This window comes from Lampetra fluviatilis, chromosome 54 (assembly GCF_964198595.1).
Source record: "Lampetra fluviatilis chromosome 54, kcLamFluv1.1, whole genome shotgun sequence".
NCBI lineage: Eukaryota > Metazoa > Chordata > Hyperoartia > Petromyzontiformes > Petromyzontidae > Lampetra > Lampetra fluviatilis.
In genome coordinates, this window is record NC_136328.1 from 5678210 (window position 1) to 5705232 (window position 27023).

Consider the following 27023-nt stretch of genomic DNA (forward strand, 5'->3'; position numbering starts at 1 on the left):
ACCCCCCCCCCCCCCCGCTGTGTCGGTCATGGGGGATTGCTCGACCATACTTCACCACGCCGGTCAGTGGGGGGGGGGGGGTTCGTGTACCAAGGTGCACTGACGGAGCCAGTGGGGGGGGGGGGGGTTCGTGTACCAAGGTGCACTGACGGAGCCAGTGGGGGGGGGGGGGGGGTTCGTGTACCAAGGTGCACTGACGGAGCCAGTGGGGGGGGGGGGTTCGTGTACCAAGGTGCACTGACGGAGCCAGTGGGGGGGGGGGGGTTCGTGTACCAAGGTGCACTGACGGAGCCAGTGGGGGGGGGGGGTTCGTGTACCAAGGTGCACTGACGGAGCCAGTGGGGGGGGGGGGGGGGTTCGTGTACCAAGGTGCACTGACGGAGCCAGTGGGGGGGGGGGGGTTCGTGTACCAAGGTGCACTGACGGAGCCAGTGGGGGGGGGGGGGGGCGGTGTTCCAAGGTGTACGTCGGGGATGCGTTCCTGAAAGGTGCGGCGATGACGAATATCGAAACGTCGTCAATCATCGAAGCCATTTAACAGGGGTAGTGGTGGTGGGTGGTGGTGGTGGTAGCAGTGGTGGTGGTGGGTGGTGGTGGTAGTGGTGGGTCGTGGTGCTGGGTGGTAGTGGTGGGTGGTGGTGGTGGTAGTAGTGGTGGTGGTAGTGGTGGGTGGTGGTGGTGGTGGTAGTGGTGGGTCGTGGTGGTGGGTGGTAGTGGTGGGTGGTGGTGGTGGTAGTAGTGGTGGGTGGTGGTGGTAGTAGTGATGGGTGGTGGTGGTGGTAGTAGTGGTGGTGGTAGTGGTGGGTGGTGGTGGTAGTGGTGGGTCGTGTTGGTGGTAGTAGTGGTGGGTGGTGGTAGTCGTGGTAGGTGGTGGTCGTAGTGGTGGGTGGTGGGTGGTGGTGGTAGTGCGTCTCTCTCCACGTGCGTCTCTCCCTCTCTCTCCACGTGCGTCTCTCCGCGTGCGTCTCTCTCTGCGCGCTTCTCTGCTTCGCGCGCGCACACTGGTCCGTTTTAAGTCCCCGTGTTTAGAAATGCTCGGTGGCAGATGACGGGGAGCTCTGCATCATGCAGTTGTGAGCTACCCGTCGGAGGGCGTCGGACTGCGAGAAGGGCTGCGTGCAGAACGAGAGAGAGCGAGAGAGAGAGCGAGAGAGTGAGCGAGCGAGAGAGCGAGAGAGTGAGTGAGAGAGTGAGCGAGAGAGTGAGCGAGAGAGTGAGCGAGAGAGTGAGCGAGAGAGTGAGCGAGAGAGTGAGCGAGAGGGTGAGCGAGAGAGTGAGAGAGAGAGTGAGCGAGAGAGTGAGTGAGAGAGTGAGCGAGGGAGTGACCGAGAGAGTGAGCGAGAGAGTGAGCGAGCGAGAGAGCGAGAGAGTGAGCGAGTGAGCGAGAGAGCGAGAGAGTGAGCGAGTGAGCGAGAGAGCGAGAGAGTGAGCGAGAGAGTGAGCGAGCGAGTGAGAGAGTGAGCGAGCGAGAGAGTGAGCGAGAGAGTGAGCGAGCGAGTGAGAGAGTGAGCGAGCGAGAGAGCGAGAGAGTGAGCGAGAGGTGGGGGTTTACATAAAGCAAAGTTATTATTAAAAAAAACAATTACGAAATGATGAACGAAGCAAAGTGCCGACTACACCGAGCATCTTCTTGTTTCCACTGATCGTAAAAAAAAAAGAGAAGAACGAGAGGAAAGTCAGTTGTGCAACGGGGCGACATGACCGGGTACAGGGTTGCGGCGATGCCGAGGCGGAAGCCTCCAAGGCGGACAAAGGAGGGCACTGGGCTCGAGATGAGATGCAGGAAGAAAGGAGCGCCAGGCAGGAAGAGATGGGGGGGAGGGGTGGGGAGGAGGAGGAGGGAGGGGGTGGGGAGAGGGCTAGAAATAATGACCCGACAAAGATCTTGTGGATGAGTTCGTGATGATGATGATGATTACGAGAGGGGAGGGAAGACGGAGAGAGAACGGAGAAGCGCGCGGAAGCGAGCTGAGCGGAGGTGCAGCGTCTGTTTTCAGAGGGGGCGGGGTTTTAAGTGGGGGGGGGGGGGGGGCACAGACAAGTCACGTGATTTACGGGAGTCTTGAGCCGACGTTGGCTTTGTGAACCGCAGGGATGGACAATCGTCGAGGGTTCACATTCTTGGGTTTTTTCGGTAAAGTCACGTAGGTAAAAAATTAAAATTAATAAAAGGAAAATAAAAATGAAATAAAAATCACGACGTTTCGGAGGCAACACAAGCTTCCGTCTTCAGGTGGAACCGTCGTGATTTTTATTTCATTTTTATTTTATTTAACTTTTATTAATTTAAATTTTTTACCTTCGTGACTTTACCGAAAAAACTTAAGAATATGAATCCTTGGAGTCACGAAAACTTCAAATCTAGAATGAATGCACCTCTACGGGGAGGAATTCCACCTATCTGTTAGAGTTTTTAACAGACAACGAGACAAGAAGTCACTGCTTATCGAGACGCTGGCCTTCCTACTTGACACAGCTATCGTGCTGTGACGGTTCCACCTGAAGACGGAAGCTTGTGTTGCCCCAGAAACGTCGTGATTTTTATTTTATTTTTAGTTTACTTTTATTAATTTACATTTTTTACCTACGTGACTTTACCGAAAAAATCCAAGAATATGAATCCTTGCAGTCACGAAAGCTTCAAATCTAGAATCGTCGAAGGGTTTGAGCTCGAGTGGGTCGGCGCATTGCGCTCCGGCACCCTGCGCTCACAGAAATTTAATTCCGAACCGCATCGAGTGATTCCCCCCTGCAACCCGTTGCAATCCCCACGCGCATACTATTAACATTCCTTCCCTTTATTAATTAAATCCTTTATATTAAGTTCGCTTGCTTGCTTGCTTAGGACCGTGCAAATCTTTCGGTCGTTTTTTAACCCACTTGCCGTGATCCAATCGAGCTGACATTTTCCACACAGACTCGTTGTGCGTGACATTTAATGTTCGCGGAAATTTTGTTTCCAAAATTTTACACTTTTTAGGACAAAAATATGATATTTAATTACCAATTGCTTAATGGTGGCAGGCAATCATCTGACCCATAGGTGGCAGCCATCTCAAGCCAGAGGACGAGAGGACTCTAGCCGCCACGTATATAAAGGATTTATAGTGAAAAACTTTGTTTTTACGGGTTATACTTGTGTTACCCCTATCCCCTCCCTTTCTTGCTGCTAATCCTGCATAATGCACGGGCATAATGACTTTAAACCCCCCGCCCAACCTCCTACGCATTTCACAAGTAGTCTCTAATCGCATATCTGCATTTACCATAAATATGCTAAATTCCTCTTGATATGCAAATTATTTTGTCAACGCGCCCTTCCCCCCTCCATCCCAGCTTAAATAGTCGCCCCAAGCCTGGAGTTTGTCATTCAGACTCTGTCTACTCGACAGACCTGCTCTCCACCTGAGGACGGCTGCTTGCGTTGTGGCCGAAACGTCGTGAGAATAATTTTATTTTATTATGTTTTATTTTTTTTATTTTATTATTTCCATTCTGCGTGACTTTACCGAAAGAACCAAGAAGATGAATCCCTGCAGTCACGAAAGCTTTAAATCGAAATGTTATGTTTTATTTTTATTATGTTATTATTTCCCTTCTACGTGACTTTACCGAAAGAACCAAGAAGATGAATCCCTGCAGTCACAAAAGCTTTAAATCGAAATGTTATGTTTAATTTTTATTATTTTATTATTTCCCTTCTACGTGACTTTTCCGAAAGAACCAAGAAGATGAATCCCTGCAGTCACGAAAGCTTTAAATCGAATGTTATGTTTTATTTTTATTATTTTATTATTTCCCTTCTACGTGACTTTACCGAAAGAACCAAGAAGATGAATCCCTGCAGTCACGAAAGCTTTAAATCGAATGTTATGTTTTATTTTTATTATTTTATTATTTCCCTTCTACGTGACTTTACCGAAAGAACCAAGAAGATGAATCCCTGCAGTCACGAAAGCTTTAAATCGAAATTTGTTGATTGCTTGACAAACCACGCGTTGGGTTCCATTTGTTGACGCTGGTGACCGCGGTTGGGGGAGGGACGGGGGGGGGGTCCCTACCGCATGCGGCAAGTTCTCACGTCGCGTTTGAAGCCAACAACAAAAAAATTAACCCGTAAAAACAAAGTTTTTCACTATACATCCTTTATATGCGTGGCATCGAGGCGGCTAGAGTCCTCTCGTCCTCTGGCTTGAGATGGCTGCCACCTATGTGTCAGATGATTGTCTGGCAGCATTAAACAATTGGTAATTAAATTTTTTTTTTTTCTCTAAACAGTGTAAAATTTTGGAAAAAAATTTTCACGAAAACGCATTGTCACGCACAACGAGTCTGTGTGCAAAATGTCAGCTCGATTGGATCACGGGAAGTGGGTTAAAAAACGACCGAAAGATTTGCACGGTCCTAAGCAAGCAAGCGAACTTAATATAAAGGATTTAAAAAGCAAGCCGCCTTGACATTTGTGCAAGCAGCGAGCCGACGAATCCGAAACCCGGTCCTGTTGGACACGTGGCCTGCGTGACAGAGTGGAGGGCAAACAACAACAACACCCTCGAGTCGAAGGCAGAGGTCGCAAACGGGTTTTGATTCCTTACCCGTACCCATACCCTGCCGCACCAGGGTCGCAAATGGGTCGGGTACGGGTAGCCGTTCCCTACCCGTACCCTACCCGAAAAATGAGTGACAAACGGTTACTCACCAGTGACTCACGGCCTACCCGTACCCGGCCGCACCAGGGTCGCAAACGGCTACCCGTACCCGTACCCGGCTGGGTACGGGTAGCCGGGTATCGGGTAGGGTACGGGTATCGGGTACCCGGTTGCGACCTCTGGTCGAAGGGGACCTCGATTTGAAGGTTTCGTGACTGCAGGGATCCATACTCGTTGGTTCGTTCGTTCGGTAAAGTCACGTGGGTATGAAATGAATAGATCGCGACGTTTCGATCGCAACACAAGCGACCGTCTTCATAGTTTATCTGGACGCTCCTTCTACGGCAAAGCCACTTCTGCTAGCAGTGGCACGAGCAGCGCAGTTTCTCGTCTGCACCTTTATCTTTTTTAATCCATTATAGTGCGTGGATTGTAGAACAAACAAAAAAACCGAGGAAAGTTAAATTGAGTTTGTAAACTGACGGGAGCTATCGAAGCGCTCATAATCCCAAGGTCTCAATAGATACAAAGACAAAGATCCCCCGTATAGCCTTAACAGACTGTTGGGGCAAGTGCTGTTAGCGAGCACTTATTAAGGCCGGAACGGTACACGAGGTGGTGGGGTGGCCAGCACCACGCCCGACCGCCTTTGTCTCCCCCAGTGGCGATGTTTACGCACCACACCAGGTACTCATTTGAGGCCGAGTCGACCTAGGGGAGGCCCAGAGCCGGTTCAATTAATCGTCACCGGTGTTGGCCGTGAGCGGGAATCGGCCCCGGGTTCGTAGCGCAGCGTGGCGCTAACCGCTCCACCATCGCACGCACGACTCGATCTGGAGATGCGTGATCAAAAGACATTTACAAATGCAGTAATTCTCGTGCAGGTGCTAAGCACAGGCCCATAACATGAAGCGGCCCGCCACAACCAGCACGAGTTGAACGGAGTTGTGGTGGATGAATAGTGCGGGTGGAGTTGGATAAACGGTGTAGTGGTGATTTAAAGCTTCCGTGACTGCCGTCTTTCCGGCAGACCTGTTCTTCACCTGAGGACGGCTGCTTGCGTTGTGGCCGAAACGTCGTGAGAATTGTATTTTATTATGTTTTATTTGTATTATTGTATTATTTCTCTTCTACATGACTTTACCGAAAGAACCAAGAAGAGTGTAGTGGTGGTTAACGGCGTGGTGGTGGTTGAAGAGAGTGGTGGTGGTGGTGGTCGTTCGACAGGGTGGTGGTGGTTGAAGAGAGTGGTGGTGGTGGTGGTGATCGTTCGACAGGGTGGTGGTGGTGGTGGTTGAAGAGAGTGGTGGTGGTGGTGGTCGTTGTGACGGGACAGTCCTTCGGGTAGAACCGAGTCGTCAACACGGGCGGAGGAATGAACGATCGCACGAAAGCAGCGACGGAATTCATTCTCGGGGGAGGAGTGGGTTTAGGAGATATTCCCTCTCCAACAGCCCCACCCCCCAATCATCGCGGCTATCCGCAGCAAACATTAGAAAGACATTTTTCGCAAAACCGGATCGGCCAAAAAAAAAAGATGTAAAATAAACAAAACAAAAATATAAACACGGGTGAATTAGTCATCGCGGATATGCCAGCGACGCGGCGATTATAAGCGGCAATTAGAGCTAATGGCCGGAAATTCTCGCCACGACTTCGCGAAGAATGGAGGGGACGAAGGGCAGTGGGCGCAGACACGGGCTCGAGATGAGTTTCGGGGGCGACGAGAAGTCGCGTGCAACCAGGTCGCTCGGTCGACCAGGTTGCGTGCAACTAGTCGCATGCAACCAGTCGCGTGCAACCAGTCGCGTGCAACCAGGTCGCTCGGTCGACCAGGTTGCGTGCAACCAGTCGCGTGCAACCAGTCGCGTGCAACCAGTCGCGTGCAACCAGGTCGCTCGGTCGGCCAGGTTGCGTGCAACCAGTTGCGTGCAACCAGTCGCGTGCAACCAGTTGCGTGCAACCAGTCGCGTGCAACCAGTTGCGTGCAACCAGTCGCGTGCAACCAGTCGCGTGCAACCAGGTCGCTCGGTCGACACACGCCCGAACGCGCGCGCACGAACTGCGGCGTGCCCACGCGAACTGTCGTGTCGGGTGGTGGCGGGTTTAACGACACATTTATATATTTACACGATCTAACCCAAAGAAACCTGTACAGTGGATGATGTTGGTCGCGAAAGGCTTACTCCGTGTGAAACTAAAGAAGTGTGTTTTCAAACCCAAGTGACACAGCTCCCCGCTGCTTCTGCGGCCGTCTGGAACGCTCTCTTCCAGAGGTGTGGACTCGAGTCATGCGACTTGGACTCGAGTCAGACTCGAGTCATGATTTTGATGACTTCAGACTCGACTTGGACTTGCCTCATCTTTGACTCGACTTGACTCGGGACTCGAGAGCAAAGACTTGAGACTTACTTGTGACTTGCACAACAATGACTTTGTCCCACCTCTGGTGTATAGTGTAGTGTATTGTGTAGTGTATAGTGGTGTAGTGTATAGTGTAGTGTATTGTGTAGTGTATAGTAGTGTAGTGTATAGTGTAGTGTATAATGTTGTTTATAGTAGTGTAGTGTATTGTGTAGTGTATAGTAGTGTAGTGTATTGTGTAGTGTATTGTGTAGTGTATAGTGGTGTAGTGTATAGTGTAGTGTATTGTGTAGTGTATAGTGGTGTAGTGTATTGTGTAGTGTATAGTGCAGTGTATAGTAGTGTAGTGTATAGTGTAGTGTATAGTAGTGTAGTGTATAGTGTAGTGTATTGTGTAGTGTATAGTAGTGTAGTGTATAGTGTAGTGTATGGTGTAGTGTATGGTGTAGTGTACTAGTACAGCACACCGGTGTGTTGGAGAGCAAAGCCGCAACATTTACAATCGGAGTTCGACGTTTCGCCAGTAATTACAACCAGCTTCCTCAGGCGACAGCCAGAATTGACTGGCACTCTTTGTTTACGAGACTCACCTTACTAATTGGCTGTGCCGGGTGGCGGTGGCGGGTTTAACGACACATTTATATATTCACGCGATCTCAACCACCACCACCACCCCCTACAAAAAAAAAACAATCTCTATTCTGGATGATATTGGTCGCGAAAAGCCCTACAACTTTAGCCAGAAAAAAAGCACCTTGTATTACGGATCACCCCTTTAGAACTGCTCCTGTTTTTAAATCCTTTATATTAAGTTCACTTGCTTGCGCGCTTGCGACCGTGCAAATCTTTCGGTCGTTTTTAACCCACTTCCCGTGATCCAATCGAGCTGACATTTGGCACACAGACTCGTTGTGCGTGACAATTTATCTTCGTGAAAAAAAAATCCTATATTTTCCACTTTTTAGGAAAAATGTTTTTTCATATTTCATTTAAAATACCAATGTGATAAAAATGAAACTCTTACTCAATAAAAAACAGAAATGAATAATAAAATAAAACCGATGCCACGCATATAAAGGATTTATAGTGCAAAGCTTTGTTTTTACGGGTTAATTTTTTTGGCCCGTGTTGGTTGCAATGGCGAGGGTTGGTGGAACACACGGAGATGGTTGTCAAAAATTCCTTCCACCCCTCCCCTCCCACCGTCGGCGAGCGTCGAGGAGAAGCCATCTACTCCGGCTTGCCGGGAGAAGGTGGTAAGGCAAACCGTGGACCAGTCTCCATCTGTTCCATCTGTTCCAACTCACCGTGAATATCGAATATCGATGCTCTGCCTATTCTAGATTTGAAGCTTTCGTGACTGCAAAGATTCATATTTTTAGGTTTTTTCGGTAAAGTCACGTAGGTAAAAAATGTAAATTAATAAAAGTTAAATAAAACAAAAATCACGACGTTTCGGAAGCAACACAAGCCTCCGTCTTCAGGTGGAACCGTCACAGCCACGACAGCTGTATCAAGTAAATGAGAGATCACAAGAAATACCACCCCGTATATATAATGGTTGTGTAGTGTATAGTAGTGTATTCGGGGTGGTATTTATTGTGATCTCTCATTTACTTGATACAGCTGTCGTGGCTGTGACGGTTCCACCTGAAGACGGAGGCTTGTGTTGCTTCCGAAACGTCGTGATTTTTATTTTGTTCTATTTTACTTTTATTAATTTACATTTTTTACCTACGTGACTTTACCGAAAAAACCTAAAAATATGATGCTCTGCCTCCTGTGGGTGGTCACCTCCAATCGACCAAGAAGCCCTGCACGGATTGAGACGACAACGCATATTTGAACGAATGTTCCAAAGATGACAACTGCAATCTTAAAACAGCAACAACAACAAACATCCCAGATTTTGTGTGTTCCGTTTATTGTCACGCCGACACCTCCGATTGGCAGGGTTGGTCACGCACGGTGCGAGAGAAGTTCAACATACGTACTGCACACAGACCAACACAACAACAACAACCACCGCCATTCGCCACTAAGTGGCAGTGACGTGACCACGGCGCTTGTGCCAGGCTAGGTGCACCTTGAGGCCACGTGAAGTGTCGAACGCCCGCTGGCACGAGGTCACGGGGGCAGACCCAGATGCCACGGGTCGACTGACTGAGATGACTGGCTGATGCACCACCTGTGCCCCCTACTGTGCCAACTTGCTGTGCTTTAGCCACCCGGCGCTATGCTCGTTGTTGTGAGCGTCGCTCCTCCGCCCTCCGTTGTTGTTGGAGGGCGACTGCCTCAAACTGCCCAGTAGCAGCGTCCTTCACGAGCCTCCTCCACAAAGGCCGATCTTGACACCGCTGGTACCAGTCATCGGCAAGTCCACTCAGCTCCACGTCCTCCTGTACCACATCACTCCATCTCTTCTCTAGCCCGTGCCGCGCCCGTCTAGCCCCCCTCGATCCGGCCGAACAAAATCTGTTCAGGCATGCGGTGGCTGAGCATGCGGTGGCCACGTGACCCAGCCAACGCAGCCTTGCCTAACACACGCACACACACACACACACTCGCTCTGGCACGCACACTTAGCACACACACGCACCACACGCACGCACCACACACACGCGCCACACGCGCACAACGCACACCACACGCACACCACACACACTCGCTCTGGCACGCACACTTACCACACACACGCACCGGACACACGCCACACGCACACACACGCCACACACGCACAACGCACACCACACGCACACCACACGCACTCGCTCTGGCACGCACACTTAGCACACACACACGCACCACATGCACACGCACAGTCTCTCTGGCACACACCCACCACACACATACCACACACCACGCAAGCAGCACACACACACACACACAAACCACACACAAAGACAAAGGCCCCTTGTGTAGCCTTGAGCAGGCAGTTGGGGCAAGTGCTGTTTAGCGAGTAGCGCTTACTGAAGGCCGGCGCTGCACACGAGAGGGTGGGTGGTCAACACCACGCCCGGGCCGCCTTTGTCTCCCCCAGTGGCGATGTTTACACAACGCACCGGGTACTCATTTGAGGCGGAGTCGACCTAGGGGAGGCTCAGGACGGGTTCAGATGAATCGTCACCGGTGTTGGCCGTGAGAGGGAATCGAACTCGTGGTCGTAGCCGGGTTTCTAGCGCAGCGTTGCGCTAACCACTTCAACTACAAAGGCAAAGACGCCCCGTATAGCATTAACAGACTGTAGGGGCAAGTGCTGTTAGCGAGCACCTATGAAGGGCAGCACGGCACACGAGGGGGTGAGTGGCCAGCCCCACGCCCGGTCGCCTTTGTCTCCCCAGACTCGCTCCCTCCCTCAAGTCTCGAAACATAAAAAATCACTCGCTCCGAAAAGCCGCACACCCCACACACCCCAACCCACACACCCCACACACCCCTCCCCACCCAGCCCCTCCCCACTCCCACCCCTCCTACCCACCACCCAGCCCCACCCTCCCCACCCAGCCCCTCCCCACCTTCCCCTCCCCACCCAACCCCACCCTCCCCTCCCCACCCAGCCCCACTCTCCCCACCCTCCCCACCCAGCCCCTCCCCACCCTTCCCTCCCCACCCAGCCCCTCTCCACCCTCCTCTCCCCACTCAGCCCCTCCTCACCCTCCCCTCTCGACCGAGCCCCACCCCTCCCATTTTTGGATGCACGACGGACGGACACAATAATCCCCTGTGGTCTGGTGGAACCAGGTGGTTCCTACCAGTATTATTTTTTCTACCTACGTGGACTTTACCGAAAGAACCAAAGAGTAGGAATTCCTGCAGTCACGAAAGCTTCAAATCAAGATTATACAATCGAGTGTTGTTGTTGTTGTAAAGCTTACATGTCATTTGTCCGCATGCGTGCGGGGCGTATCGGGGTTGAGCGCATGCCACATCGACCGGTGACGATGAGTCAGTCCCTCCTGTGTGCCGGGCTCGCCTCTCCATAGGTGCTACTCGCTAACAGCAAGAGATGTGATCCTTGTCTTTGTGTGCGCGCGTGTCTGTCAGGGTGTACGTGTGTGGAGCTTGTCCCATATTCTCGACAAAATCTTGGGGGAGCGGTGGCGCAGTGGTTAGGGCGCTGCACTCTGAGTCCGTGGCTGGGAGTCGATTCCCGGCCACGACGAACAGCAGTGGCGAAATGTTGACTACCTCGCCTGGTGTGCAGGAGGTCGTGGATTCGATCGCGACCCTGACGCCTGCTGCTGTATATTTGGAGTTTGCGTGTCTCTCTCTCATCATCATCACGGTGGCTAGGAGATGTTAACTACCTCGCCTGGTGTGCAGGAGGTCGTGGGTTCGATCCCGACCCTGACGCCTGCTGTATATTTGGAGTTGGCGTGTCTCTCTCTCTCTCATCATCATCATGGTGGCTAGGAGATGTTAACTACCTCGCCTGGTATGGAGGAGGTCGTGGGTTCGATCCCGACCCTGACGCCTGCTGTATATTTGGAGTTGGCGTGTCTCTCTCTCTCTCATCATCATCATCACCGTGGCTAGGATATGTTAACTACCTCGCCAGGTATGCAGGAGGTCGTGGGTTCGATCCCGACCCTGACGCCTGCTGCTGTATATTTGGAGTTTGCGTTTCTCTCTCTCTCTCATCATCATCACGGTGGCTAGGAGATGTTGACTACCTCACCTGGTATGCAGGCGGCACGTGCCCCCCCAATGATCCGATCGAAATCGGATCGAAATCGGATCATTGGGGGTTTCATTAGCACACACACACAGACATCCTTCACTCAACACCACGCACACGCCGGAACGCACGCGTGTGCACGACAACGTCGCGCGCATGAACTGTGGCGTACCCACGCGAACTGCGACCCCCACTGCCACTGTGTAGCATATTATTACGAGTCCATAATTGGCAATAACTAACAGCAAAGCAATTATAAGCGACTCACAGAATTGTGCGCAGTTGCGGATACAGCACACGACTTCCCTGAAGGCATCAGAACCTCCAGCGAGCGCGATGCCGATCACACCATGCGGTTCGAATTCGACCCTCGATCGATGGCTGCTCCATCGAATAAAAATTAACCCGTAAAAACAAAGTTTTTCACTCTAAATCCTTTATATGCGTGGCGGCTAGTGTCCTCTCGTCCTCTGGCTTGAGATGGCTGCCACCTATGGGTCAGATGATTGTCTGCCAGCATTAAGCAATTGGTAATTAAATTTGTTTTTTCCCTAAACAGTGTAAAATTTTGGAAAAACATTTTCACGAAAATTAATTGTCACGCACAACGAGTCTGTGTGGAAAATGTCAGCTCGATTGGATCAGGGGAAGTGGGTTAAAAAACGACCGAAAGATTTGCACGGTCGTAAGCAAGAAAGCACGCAAGCACGCAAGCAAGCAAGCAAGCAAGCGAACTTAATATAAAGGATTTAAAAATCAAGGGACAAGTCCTTACTTACTAACAACTCCTCTATCATTTTTTAATTGCTGGAGGGGTTGCCCCCCCCCCCCCCCCCCCATTACCTGAAAATCCTGGCTCTTGCGATCTTCCACCTCCACATTTCGAATTAGCAACACGCGCTTCAGGGTATTTGGCTGCTGTACATTTCCACGTGGTGATGATGATGATGAAAGCCACTTCGTTGGGCTATCACTTGTGATGGCCAGGCCTCTTCTGATAAAGAGCTCTCAGTGTGCCTTGCTTACACGATAAAATACAAACTAGTTGAGTGTTTTTGTTGCACCGGCTGTGTAGGTTGCATCCGCATGGAGCGCTAACAGGTGTTGTGTGTCCATTGTCTCCTACCTGCGCAGGTGTCTTCCTCTCGCTTGTGCGCCTTCATCATCATCATCATCACCATCATCATCAGCAGATATCTCGATCATAATCATCACTTCCACGATCTTCATCTTGACTAACAGATCACCACCCGCTCGGTCACAATCAACAACATCATCATCAGCTCCACCCTCATCAATATCATCAGAGCCATCACCTCCACTATTGTCACCAGCAGCAACATCATCATCATCATCACACCCACCATCGCCCCCTACCCTGCCCATCCATCACCTTCACTATTGTCATCACCATCAGCAACAACATCATCATCATCATCACACCCACCATCGCCCCCTCCCCTGCCAATCCATCACCTTCACTCACCCCCACTCCCATCACCAGGCACCCCGCCGCGATGGCCACCGTGGACCCCGCGTCTCGCCTCGCGGGGCCTCTCCGCGCCCCCCTCTCCTCCTCGTCGCTCTCGCACGCCGACCTCGCCACGGCCGTGCCGGGGCCGCCCCCAAACATCGGCGTCTCCTCCGAGCCCGCGTGCCACGCTCCTCCCGGCGGCCTCCCAACCCCTCCGTCGTCCGCCTCCTCCTCGTCCTCCTCCACGTCGTCCGCCGGCTGCTCCACCGCCGCCGCCACGACCGCCTCCTCCTCCTCTTCCTCCTCCAAATCGGCGGCGCGCAAGACGACGGCGGGCTCGAGGAGACCCGAGAAACCCCCTTACTCCTACATCGCGCTCATCGTCATGGCCATCCAGAGCGCGCCGTCGCGACGCGTCACCCTCAGCGAGATCTACCAGTTCCTCCAGAGCCGCTTCGCGTTCTTCCGCGGCGCCTACCAGGGCTGGAAGAACTCCGTTCGCCACAACCTGTCGCTCAACGAGTGCTTCGTGAAGCTGCCCAAGGGGCTCGGACGCCCGGGCAAGGGCCACTACTGGACCATCGACCCGGCGAGCGAGTTCATGTTCGAGGAGGGCTCCTTCCGGCGTCGCCCGCGCGGCTTTCGACGCAAGTGCCAGGCGCTGAAGCCCATGTACGGCATGATGAACGGCCTCGCCTTCAACCACTCCGTGTTCGACTTCCAGGCGCCCATGGGGGGCCTCCAATACCCCGGCGCGAACGGCTGCGGCGGCGGCCTCGCGGTGGGGGGCCACCAATCGCTGCAGGAAGCTTTGGCCGGCGTCGATCCGTGCGTTGCGGGCAACGGCTCCATCCTCTCCGCCGTCGTGCAGCAGCAGCAGCAGCAGCAGCAGCAGCAGGCGGTGGGGGCCTCGACGTCGGCTTCGTCGGCTTCGTCGGCGACGGGTGCGGAGTCCTCGTCCGCGCATCTGCCCTACGTGGAGTTCAACCCGCAGCTCGCCAGCTCCGTGGTCTCCTCGGGGCTCGATGTCGGTGCCTCGTACGGTGGCGGCGGCGGTGGCGGCGGCGGTGGAGTAGGGGGTCAGTCGGGCCAGCAGGCGTGGCACAACTCTCACCACCATCACCACCACCACCACCACCCCGCCACGCACCACCACCCCGCCGCCACGCACCCGGGCCACCACCACCCTCACCACCACGGCCACCACAGTCACCAGCAGCAGGCGCCGAACCCGTTCGTGTTCAACCCGGCGGCAGCGTCCGTGGCAGCTTCGTCGTCGTCGTCGCCCGAGCACATGTATAGCGCTCACGCCACGGTGCGGGAGCCCCCACCCGGAGCGCTCTCGGGTGAGTTCGGTGGTCGGGGAGTGGGCCGTGCGGGTCCCCGGCCTGCGAATGTGGAATCTGACGGATGGAGAGCAATGGACACGCACCGACCTGCTGCGGCGGCGAATAGCGAAACGGCGCCAATGATCGCAGCGATTTTACAGGGGTAGTAGTAGCAGTGGTGGGTGGGTGGTGGTGGTGGGTGGTGGTGGTAGTAGTGGTGGGTGGTGGTGGTGGTGGTGATAGTGGGTGGTGGGTGGTGGTGTTGGGTGGTGGTAGTAGTAGTGGGTGGGTGGTGGTGGTAGTAGTGGTGGTGGTAGTAGTGGTGGTGGTGGTGGTGGTAGTGGTGGTAGTATTGGTGGGTGGTGGTGGTAGTAGTGGTGGTGGTAGTAGTGGTGGTGGTGGTGGTGGTAGTGGTGGTAGTATTGGTGGGTGGTGGTGGTAGTAGTGGTGGTGGTAGTAGTGGTGGTGGTAGTAGTGGTGGTAGTGGTGGTGGTAGTGGTGGTAGTATTGGTGGGTGGTAGTGGTAGTGGGTGGTGGTAGTAGTGGTGGGTGGTGGTGGTAGTATTGGTGGGTGGTGGTAGTAGTGGTGGGTGGTGGTGGTGGTGGTGAAGGCGACAGAGCGTCGTGAGCGTGTGTGGGTCGAGGCGACGCAGCTCAAGGTAGCGACGGTGTTGATATAATAAAGTGGCGACGTATCTGCGAAACGACGTTAAAGGGGGAGACGCAACTCGGGGTATTAATGGACTTGCAACTCGAGCTTCATGTACAATGTACCCCCCCCCCACCACGAACAATCAACACCTCAGGATCCCGGCCCCTCTTAGTATGAACCTCGTTCTGTTTATAGCCGCGCGGTGGCTACAATGCTACTGCTGCTACTGCACGTGGCAACTGCCTGCGTGTGTGTCACACAGCACTGTGTGTGTGTGTCACACAGCACTGTGTGTGTGTGTCACGGCACTGTGTGTGTGTGTGTGTGGCACTGTGTGTGTGTGTGACACTGTGTGTGTGTGGCACTGTGTGTGTGTGTGGCACTGTGTGTGTGACACACAGCACTGTGTGTGTGTGTGTCACGGCACTGTGTGTGTGTGTGTGTGGCACTGTGTGTGTGACACAGCACTGTGTGTGTGTGTGGCACTGTGTGTGTGTGTGGCACTGTGTGTGTGTGTGGCGCTGTGTGTGTGACACACAGCACTGTGTGTGTGTGTGTCACGGCACTGTGTGTGTGTGTGTGGCACTGTGTGTGTCACTGTGTGTGTCACATCACTGTGTGTCTGTGTCACTGTGTGTGTGTGTCACTGTGTGTGTCACTGTGTGTGTGTGTCACTATGTGTGTGTGTCAGTGTGTGTGTGACACTGTGTGTGTGACACAGCACTGTGTGTGTGTGTCACTGTGTGTGTGTCACACAGCACTGTGTGTGTCAGTGTGTGTATCACTGTGTGTGTGTCACTGTGTGTGTGTGACACTGTGTGTGTGTGTGTGGCACTGTGCGTGTGTGTCACACAGCGATGTGTGTGTCACACGGCACTGTGTGTGTGTGTCACACTGTGTGTGTGTGTCACGGCACTGTGTGTGTGTGACACTGTGTGTGTGTCACTGTGTGTGTGTGTCACACAACACTGTGTGTGTGTGTCACACTGTGTGTGTGTGTCACGGCACTGTGTGTGTGTGTGACACTGTGTGTGTGACACTGTGTGTGTGTGTGTGTCACACAGCACTGTGTGTGCGTGTGACACGGCACTGTGTGTGTGTGGCACTGTGTGTGTGTGACACAGCACTGTGTGTGTGTGGCACTGTGTGTGTGTGTCACGGCACTGTGTGTGTGTGACACTGTGTGTGTGACACTGTGTGTGTGACACTGTGTGTGTGTGTCACTGTGTGTGTGTGTCACACAACACTGTGTGTGTGTGTGTGTGTCACACAGCACTGTGTGTGCGTGTGACACGGCACTGTGTGTGTGTGACACGGCACTGTGTGTGTGTGTCACTGTGTGTGTGTGTCACACAGCACTGTGTGTGTTGTGTGACACGGCACTGTGTGCGTGTGACACGGCACTGTGTGTGTGTGACACGGCACTGTGTGTGTGTGTCACTGTGTGTGTGTGACACACAACACTGTGTGTGTGTGTGTGTGACACGGCACTGGGTATGGTGACAGCAGCAGAAGCAGCAGCTGGGGGTTTGTGGATCACACACAGATGCTGCGTGAAGCTCCCTTCTCCTCTCCGCTAGGGGCGGGTATCGATGAGAAGCTCATGCCCTGACTGACGACAGAAGGCGGTACAGCAGAAATGCGGACTAATCTCCATCTGTGCCTTCTGCGTGGGATAGAGTGCCACTCCCCGTCTCTCTGACGCGTGAGTTTTCTCCAGGTGCTCCGGTTTCCATTGATTGGCTGAGCACGTATCAATATACACACATATATACGTAGAGGATCGCAGAGCTTGGGCAATTGTTGATAACGTCGCCGCATGCCTGGCTGGCTGCCTTGCCAAGGTTTGGACAACTGTGGTTCACCAGCGACTGTGAGAGATGCGATTATGATTTTTAAAAAACTTAAATATCAGAGTACGGAAATAACCCCCCCCCCCCACCCCCGATTTACGTTGGGGATGCGTTCTCTGAAAGGTGCGACGGTGATGATGAATATCGAAATGACGTCAATCCATCGAAGCGATTTAACGGGTGGTAGTAGCAGTAGTGGTGGATGGTGGTGGTAGTAGCAGTAGTGGTGGATGGTGGTGGTAGTAGCAGTAGTGGTGGATGGTGGTGGTAGTAGCAGTAGTGGTGGGTGGTTGTGGTAGTAGCAGTAGTAGTGGTGGGTGCTGGTGGTGGTAGTAGCAGTAGTAGTGGTGGGTGGTGGTGGTGGTGGTGGTAGTAGCAGTAGTAGTGGTGGGTGGTGGTGGTGGTAGTAGCAGTAGTGGTGGGTGGTGGTGGTGGTGGTGGTAGTAGCAATAGTAGTAGTGGTGGTGGTAGTAGTAGTGGTGGGTGCTGGTGGTAGTAGTAGTAGTAGTGGTGGGTGCTGGTGGTAGTAGTAGTAGTAGTGGTGGGTGCTGGTGGTAGTAGTAGTAGTAGTGGTGGGTGCTGATGGTAGTAGTAGTAGTAGTGGTGGGTGCTGGTGGTAGTAGTAGTAGTGGTGGTGGGTGCTGGTGGTAGTAGTAGTAGTGGTGGTGGGTGCTGGTGGTAGTAGTAGTAGTAGTGGGTGCTGATGGTAGTAGTAGTAGTAGTGGTGGGTGCTGGTGGTAGTAGTAGTAGTAGTGGTGGGTGCTGGTGGTAGTAGTAGTAGTAGTGGTGGGTGCTGATGGTAGTAGTAGTAGTGGTGGGTGCTGGTGGTAGTAGTAGTAGTGGTGGTGGGTGCTGGTGGTAGTAGTAGTAGTAGTGGTGGGTGCTGGTGGTAGTAGTAGTAGTAGTGGTGGGTGCTGATGGTAGTAGTAGTAGTGGTGGGTGCTGATGGTAGTAGTAGTAGTGGTGGGTGGTGGTGGTAGCAGCAGTAGTGGTGGGTGCTGGTGGTAGTAGCAGTAGTAGTGGTGGTAGTAGCAGTAGTAGTGGTGGGTGCTGGTGGTGGTAGTAGCAGTAGTGGTGGGTGCTGATGGTAGTAGTAGTAGTGGTGGGTGCTGGTAGTAGTAGTAGTAGTAGTGGGTGCTGGTGGTAGTAGTAGTAGTGGTGGGTGCTGGTGGTAGTAGTAGTAGTGGTGGGTGGTGGTGGTAGCAGCAGTAGTGGTGGGTGCTGGTGGTAGTAGCAGTAGTAGTGGTGGTAGTAGCAGTAGTAGTGGTGGGTGGTGGTGGTGGTAGTAGCAGTAGTGGTGGGTGGTGGTGGTAGTAGCAGTGGTGGTAGTGGTGGGTGGTGGTAGTAGTAGTAGTAGTGGTGGGTGGTGGTGGTAGTAGCAGTAGTTGTGGTAGTAGCAGTAGTAGTGGTGGGTGCTGGTGGTGGTAGTAGCAGTAGTAGTGGTGGGTGGTAGTGGTAGTAGCAGTAGTAGTGGTGGTAGTAGCAGTAGTAGTGGTGGGTGATGGCGGTGGTAGTAGCAGTAGTAGTGGGTGGTAGTGGTAGTAGCAGTAGTAGTGGTGGGTGCTGGTGGTGGTAGTAGCAGTAGTGGTGGGTGGTAGTGGTAGTAGCAGTAGTAGTGGTGGTAGTAGCAGTAGTAGTGGTGGGTGATGGCGGTGGTAGTAGCAGCGATAGAGGAACGGACGGACGACGCTGCAGTCAGCGACGTGAGAGAGCGTGTGGGGGTTTGAGGCGACGCAGCTCAAGGCAGCGACGGTGTTGATAATGAAGTGACGACGCACTTGGGGGACGCGTAAAACCGTGGATATCACGGCGCTCCGAATGGCAGATTCGTGCCCGAAAGGCACCCCGTGTTTAAGCAAAACACATTGTCCTGCGGAGGGAGCTGGTAGGACCACGTTGGGTTGCTCGGTCAATGGCCAGGGTCAACGGCGGCGTGGTGTATTCCGCAAATATGCCCGACTGTGAGGGCGGACACAAGCCGGCGTGAGTAGGTTAAACGTTGAGTTTTATAAGGGCACCACGGGGTGACCAGCCCCTCCCCACCCAGCCCCACCACTCTCACCCCCCACCCAGCCCCACCGTCCCCACCCAGCCCCTCCCCACCCTCTCCTCCCCACCCTCCCCACCCAGCCCCTCCCCACCCTCCCCTCTCCATCCAGCCCCACCCCTCCCATTTTTGGATGAACGACGGACACAATAATCCCCTGTGGGCTGGTGGAACCAGGTGGTTCCTGCCAGTAAAAGTTTGTCTAATATGTGCACGTGCCTACGTGTGTGTGTGTGATTACACGTGTGTCAATGTGTGTGTGTGTACAAGTCTGTGTGTGTGCGGGGAGCGGTGGTGTAGCGGACAGTGCACTGCGCTACGAACCCGGCGACCCGAGTTCGATTCCCGCTCGCGGTCAACACCGGTGACGATTACCTGAACCGGTCCTGGGCCTCCCCTAGGTCGACTCAGCCTCAAAGAGTACCTGGTGCAGTGTGTAAACATCGTCACTGGCGAGACAAAGGCGGCCGGGCCTGGTGTTGACCACCCACCCCCTCGTGTGCCGTGCCGACCTTCATAGAACCCTGCTCGCTAACAGCACTTGCCCCAAACAGTCTGAGAAGGCTACACGGGTGGTCTTTGTCTTTGCCTTGCTCGTATAAAATGCCGACGTGTGATCGCTGCCCCCGCAGGAGTGATGTCTCGCTACGGGAGCTCGTCGCCGGCGCTGTGCGAGCACAAAGATTTCGGCTTCCACTTCAACTCCCTGCACGGCGGCGGCGGCGGGGCGGGCCCCCTGCAACACGCGGGCCTCCACGGAGGCGGCTTCTACTCCCCGCAGCCCGCCTACCTGCACGACGTGAAGCCCTGCCTCAACTGAGCACGCGCCGCTGCGTGTCGGGACAACTCGCTCAGCCGACCGCCCTGCCTGCCTGTCTACCTGCCCAGCCACTCACCTGAGTGGTGGACAGACGGCACCCTCGCTCACCTGCCTGCCTACCTGCCTGCCTACCCAGCTGCTCACCTGAGTGGTGGACAGACGGCACCCTCACTCACCTGCCTACCTACCTGCCTGCCCAGCCGCTCACCTGAGTGGTGGAAAGACGGCACCCTCGCTCACCTGCCTACCTACCTGCCTGGCCGCTCACCTGAGTGGTGGACAGATGGCACCCTCGCTCACCTGCCTACCTGCCTGCCTGCCCAGCAGCTCACCTAAGTGGTGGACAGACGGCACCCTCGCTCACCTGCCTACCTACCTGCCCAGCCACTCACCTGAGTGGTAGACAGACGGCATCCTCGCTCACCTGCCTAACTACCTGCCTGGTCACTCACCTGAGTGGTGGACAGACGGCATCCTCGCTCACCTACCTACCTACCTGCCCGCCCAGCCACTCACCTGTACGGACGATCACTCGCCTGCCCACCCAGCCACTCACCTGTATGGACAGGATAGTTACTCGCCCCCCTCGCCTCCCCACCGCCCCCCACGCAAGCACTGACCTGTACGGACAATTAGTCACCAGTACATACGGTCAATCACCTACCTGGACTGTCACTCACCTGCCCGTCCAGCCATTCACCTGTCTGCCTTGCCGATAACCTTTCTGCCCACCTCATCGCCTGTCTGCAGGGTCGCTCACCTGTGTGACTGTCCGATCACTTGCCCGCCCGCCCGCCCGCCCCACCCAGCCAGGCACTCGTTGTTTTGGCCGATCACCTGCCTGGCCAGTAGCCTCAGCCGCCTATCTACCCAGCTACTCACCGGCCTACGTCACACGTGTACCTACCTGCCTATCTACCCCCGAACCCTGCGCAGTCATTCACTATACCCATACCTGCCCTCCATCCTTCTCACCTGTGCCACCCCCACCACTCCCCCCACCCCCCTCCATGTAAACGGCTGTAACGCATATTATAAACACATGCACGGTGTGTGAACAATGCCACCAGACGTCTGGGTTTGGCCAGGACAGGTCCCGTGGGTTTCACGAAGTCTGTCCCAGAGCTTCCCCGTGCAGCGTTTGCGAAGAAAGTCTGAATGTTGTCCCTCTGGCTTAAATTGTTTTTTTTTCCCTTCCTCTCGCCACGTGGCTCGAATTCTTAAATATGGGGGGGGGGGGGGCAAAAACAACAGCCTTACATTAAGTATTGGGCGTGGTTGGCAGAGGAGTGGGTGGGGCCCTACACAGCAGTGGGTGGAGCTATAGACAGGTCACGCCCCTCCTCCCCTTATATGGGCAGGCGGGGGGCTAGTGGCTGGGTGGGCGTGGTTATGCAAAGTAGGGGGGGCTGACGGTGGGAATGGAAGGGGGGCAACTGCCAGAATCGGCCACGTGGCCTTTTGGGTTGAGCCTGCCGGAATTTTGCTCGCTTTATAAAGTATACACTGCAGTAGGCTGTTGCCACCCTGCCCCCCCCTATGTAAATAGTGTGGACCGGGGCTAAGTGGATTGGGTGGGGCGTGGTTAAGTTGGGGAGGGGAGAGAGTTTGCAAGACGCAACCACGTGGCCTTAGTTGAGCCTACCAGAAATGTGCCCGCTTTATATACATTTGTGTCCCCCCCTCACCTTCCCCTCCACCCTCACCCCCTCCCCCCTCCCCCCCCCCTGCCCCCCACTATATAAGACGTGCAAGAGAGGCACGTGCTGTGAGCACGTGTGTGCTGTAGAGAATGTAGAATTTGCAAAGAACAAAAGCGGTACGGTCACGTGTTGTTATTGTTGTTGTTTTCCTAGGCACGTGACCACACAGGTCAACGCGGACAAATTGTGGCCAATCTCGTGCCGCCGGTTTGTTAACCCAATCGGCGTGGAGTTTGCCATTATGTGCCTTTGCTGAAATTATGTTATTGCACACACACTCATCGCATACACATGATATATATTTTATTATTTCGCGTCGTGTCGTGTTATCTGTTGTGTGGTTTTTCGAAGTGTCCGGAGAAAATGTGGCCCGTTATAAGTGGTGGGTGACCTGCTGCCGTTTTGCCTCGCTGTCAAAGCTCGATGATATAGTCATCTACGTGTAGGCCCCAGTAAACATGCCAACGTCGGGCAAACGTTGAGCCACGGGGTTCGAACCGTTGGGCCAACGTTGACCCAACGTATGTCCCGACGTTCAATGTTCACTCGGTAGCCGTGCAACGCTGGGACAACCTTGAGCCACGGGGTCCGAACCGTCGGACCAACGTTGACCCAACGTTTGCCTGACGTTCCATGTTCACTGGGTAGCCATCCAACGTTGGTCTAACTTTGGCCCCAACGTTCCACGTTTTACTGGGCAGATGCGTTATAGACGGACCTTCACGTACAGTAGGTGTACAGGGACTCCTCTGCTTACGAACGAGTTCGGTTCCCGAGGTGTGTATGTTCGTAAGTCAAACTTTACTCCTGTCGATTGCAAACGTGTTGTACGGCGTGTACACTAAACACGGGGAATGGCTTTAAAAGTTGTATAATCTCCTGCAGATGAAGATGCCGCTGGTTCATGTTCTGTAGATGTAGATGCCACCGCCGCAATCTATTGCGTGACGGTTAAACTTACGACTCTCGGTCCGAACAGGCAACTCGACATACGGACCAGCTTTGTTCGCATCTCTGAAAGTTCCTAAGTCGAATGTTCGTAAATAGAGGAGTCCCTTTATCTGTAGCCCTATATCTAAGGCTACCAAAACGTCCTGGTTTGGCCTGGTGGTCGTTCGAAAGTGCGTCCCATGCGTTTGTCCCTCCCGAAGCATTCGTTACAAATTCAAGATTTTGTCTTCTGACCATTATCTAATCTGTAAAATGACAAGAGAGAAAAAAAAATAAGAGCTACAAATCACACGCAGACGCGTGTACACAAACGCACACGCAGCCTCTGTGCATTATGCACAAGCCACCAGAAGCTCCTGCAGAACTGCATCAAACTTAATTTGAGTGAATGTCACCGACTGGCAGGCACCAGTGATGAGGCAACCGTGGAACCGGCTTCATCATAATTAGAACTCATCAGCATTGCACGGTCACTGATGCTCGTCGCTGCAAAGCCTGCCTCTGGGAAGCGGTGTATGTGGATTCTAGATTTGAAGCTTTCGTGACTGCAAGGATTCATCTTATTGGTTCTTTCGGTAAAGTCACGTAGAATGGAAATAATAAAGTAATAAAAAAAGAAAACATAATAAAAATATTATTTTATTATTTCCATTCTACGTGACTTTACCGAAAGAACCAAGAAGAATAAGGTGTATGTGGAGTTCGCACTTGCACGCTATGGGCCTCCATAAGCCACAGAATCACCACGTGGTCGACTCGTCGAGATGCGCGCAAAGGAGGACGGGGCTTTTCACCTGAGCAATTATAGTGGGCGTGGTTATGTAAAACGGTAGGCGGGATTTGTCGGCAGTGGGCGGGGCTAGAACCGCGTGGGCGTGGTTATGTAAATGTAGGCGTGACTGCCAGAGTGCCAGTTCATCCCATGTGCCTAGGTTGAACCTCCGATCTATTTACGTGTACAGTAAAACAAAATCAAACACGTGGCCTTAAAACGAAACTGCTTCTGGCAAATTGGCCTTGTTCATAGCACAGTGCATGCATAGACCTACACGGGCAATATATGTTGTATCTATAGACATACTTGTACAGAGGCCCACATGTACAGACTTACATTTGCAATATATGTAACCAGTGCTTAACTGCAGCCGGAACAGCGGTCCCCAGAACGCCGTTATACATGTACCGGGCGGTCGTGGCGCTCGCTATGCTTGCTGGAGAGGCAACGGCATCGCGAGGGGTGGGAGAGTGGGGTTAGTGGATCACACGCAGATGTTGTGAAACTCCATTCCTGATCGAGGAGGTGCCGTGCTTACCCCCTCCTCGCCAGGAGGAGGCGCTGGGGCAGAGCGTGCGGGACTCCATCCGTTCCATCTGCGAGGGATGCGCAGTGCTTCCCGTTGTATTCGCACGAGCGGGGTTTTCGTCACGCGTACAAACACCGGCGGGGAGGTCTTACACCACGCCGGGGAGGGGTAGGTGCCACGGTCGCTTCTTGGAGCTGTCATTTGTGGTGGGCAGGTCGATTCTGAAAGAGAGCTACATTGCTCAGTGAGGCCTTACCTGGTACAATGAGAAATCGTTTTGATTTGAAGCTTTCGTGACTGCAGGAATCCATACCCTTTGGTTCTTTCGGTAAAGTCGCGTTGGTAGAAATATAAAATAAATTGCGACGATCGAGGAAGGCTTTCCCACCTGTTGACGGACGCTTGTGTTGCGCCCGAAACGTCGTGATTTATTTTATTTTATACCTACGTGACTTTACCGAAAGAACCAAAGAGTAGAGAAATCTCGATTTAAAGCTTTCGTGACTGCAGGGATTCATCTTCTTGGTTCTTTCGGTAAAGTCACGTAGAAGGGAAATAATAACGCAAACAGCTTGCGTTGTGGCCGAAACGTCGTGATAATTATTTTATTATGTTTTATTTTTATTATTTTATTATTTCCCTTCAACGTGACTTTCCCGAAAGAACCAAGAAGGTGAGTAGAGAAATCGTTTTTAGTTTAATGCCTAATCACCTCCAACCCGCCTCCTCCAGAGAACGTAAGCTAGATCGAGGTCATACATAACATCTAATTGCGGTGGATGTTAACGACGAAGGGGCCTGCTGTGCGTGTGTGTACACGTTGAATTTATTTCGCACCGTACGTAAGCCAACCGTGCCAATCGGAGGTGCAGCCGTGTAGGGGAGGGGGGGGGCACACGAGTTTGAGTTACATCCTGGGTATGACGCACGTGGAGCTGAGCACTCGTCTGCCCTCGGCAAGGCCTTTTGAATACGGGCTGCAGACACGATCTTGCAAAGTGCACGTGGAACATCGGTGACGGCCAATCCGTGAGTGAGCTTGTTATGACCGCTCACTCTTCACGGCAGAATTCTGACTGCCACCGGATTTTAACGGCAGAATTATGTTCGTTGCGGTTGCACCCGATTCAAGAGCCGAGTGGCTTACAGGGCTAAACGAAATAAATGAAAACTGAAAAAAACTGACTACCACCAGATTTTAATGGCAGCATTCTGTCTACTACCGGATTTTAACAGCAAAATTCTGACTATCTACTGCCGGATTTTTTTCTCAAATCCAGAATTGCCCCCTCTCCCACCTACCCACTCACACCTTCAAATGTTTTTTTTTTCAGAATAAAAATAATCCAATTACAAGTGGGAATCTTCTCTAGAAATGAGAAATATTAATTTTTTAAAAAAGATGTTAAAGTTATTGTATCATTGCAAGACAAGTACTTTTTTTTGTAAGACGATGAGATTCTATATTTTGTGAATTCTTGGCACCTAGAATTTTAGCGACAACATGAGCATAATTTCTCGTTTTTTTTTTACTTCCGTGTAAGTAACAGACGGAACTAGTAGGCATATAACGACCCGTCGAGTAATCGATGTCAGAACATCGACGAGTCACAGTAATCGATGTCAAAACGTCGATTACTTCCCCCGAAGCAGTTACCATCGGTGTATGCAAATTGTATGCCAAAGATGTGACCGACATTACAGTTCCGGACGGAATGGAACAGACGACGCCGAAACGAGAAAACTTAATTAATAATCGATTAATCAATCTAATTGGGGGGGGGGGCTCGCGAGTTTCCACGATTAATCGAACAATTCGTGCTGCGGCGGTGGTGTGTACATCGTTACATGTCTACTAATTATATTGTGTTCATTGTTATGGGTTTATTTATATATATATGTATAGATAATAGATATTTTACTTTGTGCACCTTTGCAATGTGGCGTTGTGTATTCGCGAGTTCCACGTGTGTGTGTTGTGTGAATTGTATCTGTGTGTGTGTGTGTCTTCTGTCCGGGTCCTTTAAATTGTGTTGCGTTTGTGTTGTTTCCACGTTGGCGTACGCAAACGGTGTGTCTGTATATGTGTTGAGCGCGCTTCGTGTACCTGTCCTTGTGAGTTGTATTCGCACTGCGTGTGTGCACCTTTTTGTGTGTACGTGTCATAGCTGGGAGCGGTGGTGCAGTGATTAGCGCGTTGCACTACAAACCCGGTGACCCGAATTTGATGCCCGCTCACCACCACCAAACCCAGTGGCGATTCATCTGAACCGGTCCTGGGCCTCCCCTAAGGTTGACTCAGCCTCAAACGAGTATACCTGGCGCGGTGTGTAACACATCGTCACTGGGGAGACAAAGGCGGCCGGGCGTGGTGCTGGCCACTCACCCCCTCGTGTGCCGTGCCGGCATTCAGAGGTGCTGCTCACTCACAGCACTTGCCCCCAACAGTCTGTTAAAGGCTATACGGGCGATCTTTGCCTTTGTACTGTCATATCATTGTCCAACCCACGGGCGCCTATTTAGACGGACACTAATTGCAAAAGATATGTTGAGGATTGTTCTCAAATGATTTACTCGGCGATACAACTGATTAAACATAGAGACACACGCACACACAAGTCTCGTTTGCAGGGAGACCTGGGTTTAAGAAATGTGTACATGACGAACATTTGCGAACACACAGCATGCACGAGTCGAACAAATCAGACGATAACCAACGGCAATTATGGGAATATCCGAAACGCTTAAGCGACGTTTACAAAATCAACATAAACAATACATAAATTAAAAGCCACAGATTAAGATAATCCATAATAGAGGTTTTGGGGTTAGATCGCTTAAGTATAAATGTGTCTTCTTGGTTCTTTCGGTAAAGTCACGTAGAAGGGAAATAATAAAAATATTAAAATAAAACATAATAAAATAATTATCACGACGTTTCGGCCACAACGCAAGCAGCCGTCCTCAGGTGAAGAACAGGTTTGTCGGAAAGACAGCGTCTGACCTGTTCTTCACCTGAGGACGGCTGCTTGCATTGTGGCCGAAACGTCGTGAAAATTATTTTATTATGTCTTATTATTTTTATTTTATTATTTCCCTTTTACGTAACTTTACCGAAAGAACCAAGAAGATGAATCCCTGCAGTCACGAAAGCTTTAAATCGATATAAATGTGTCGTGAAACCCGCGACCAACACCCGA

The 27023-nt window shown here is 52.5% G+C and overlaps 1 protein-coding gene across 1 annotated transcript in view; it reads left to right on the forward strand.

Moving 5' to 3' along the window:
* Positions 1-26821, forward strand: part of LOC144949653 (uncharacterized) — a 62831-nt gene extending 36010 nt beyond the window's left edge. Inside the window, exons 2-3 of the mRNA XM_078879638.1 lie at positions 12826-14511; positions 19678-26821. Of these exons, the coding sequence (XP_078735764.1) occupies positions 13209-14511; positions 19678-19865 (1491 nt within the window). The 5' untranslated portion in view covers positions 12826-13208 and the 3' untranslated portion in view covers positions 19866-26821. The remainder of the gene's footprint in view (positions 1-12825; positions 14512-19677) is intronic.
* The last annotated feature ends 202 nt before the right edge of the window (positions 26822-27023 follow it).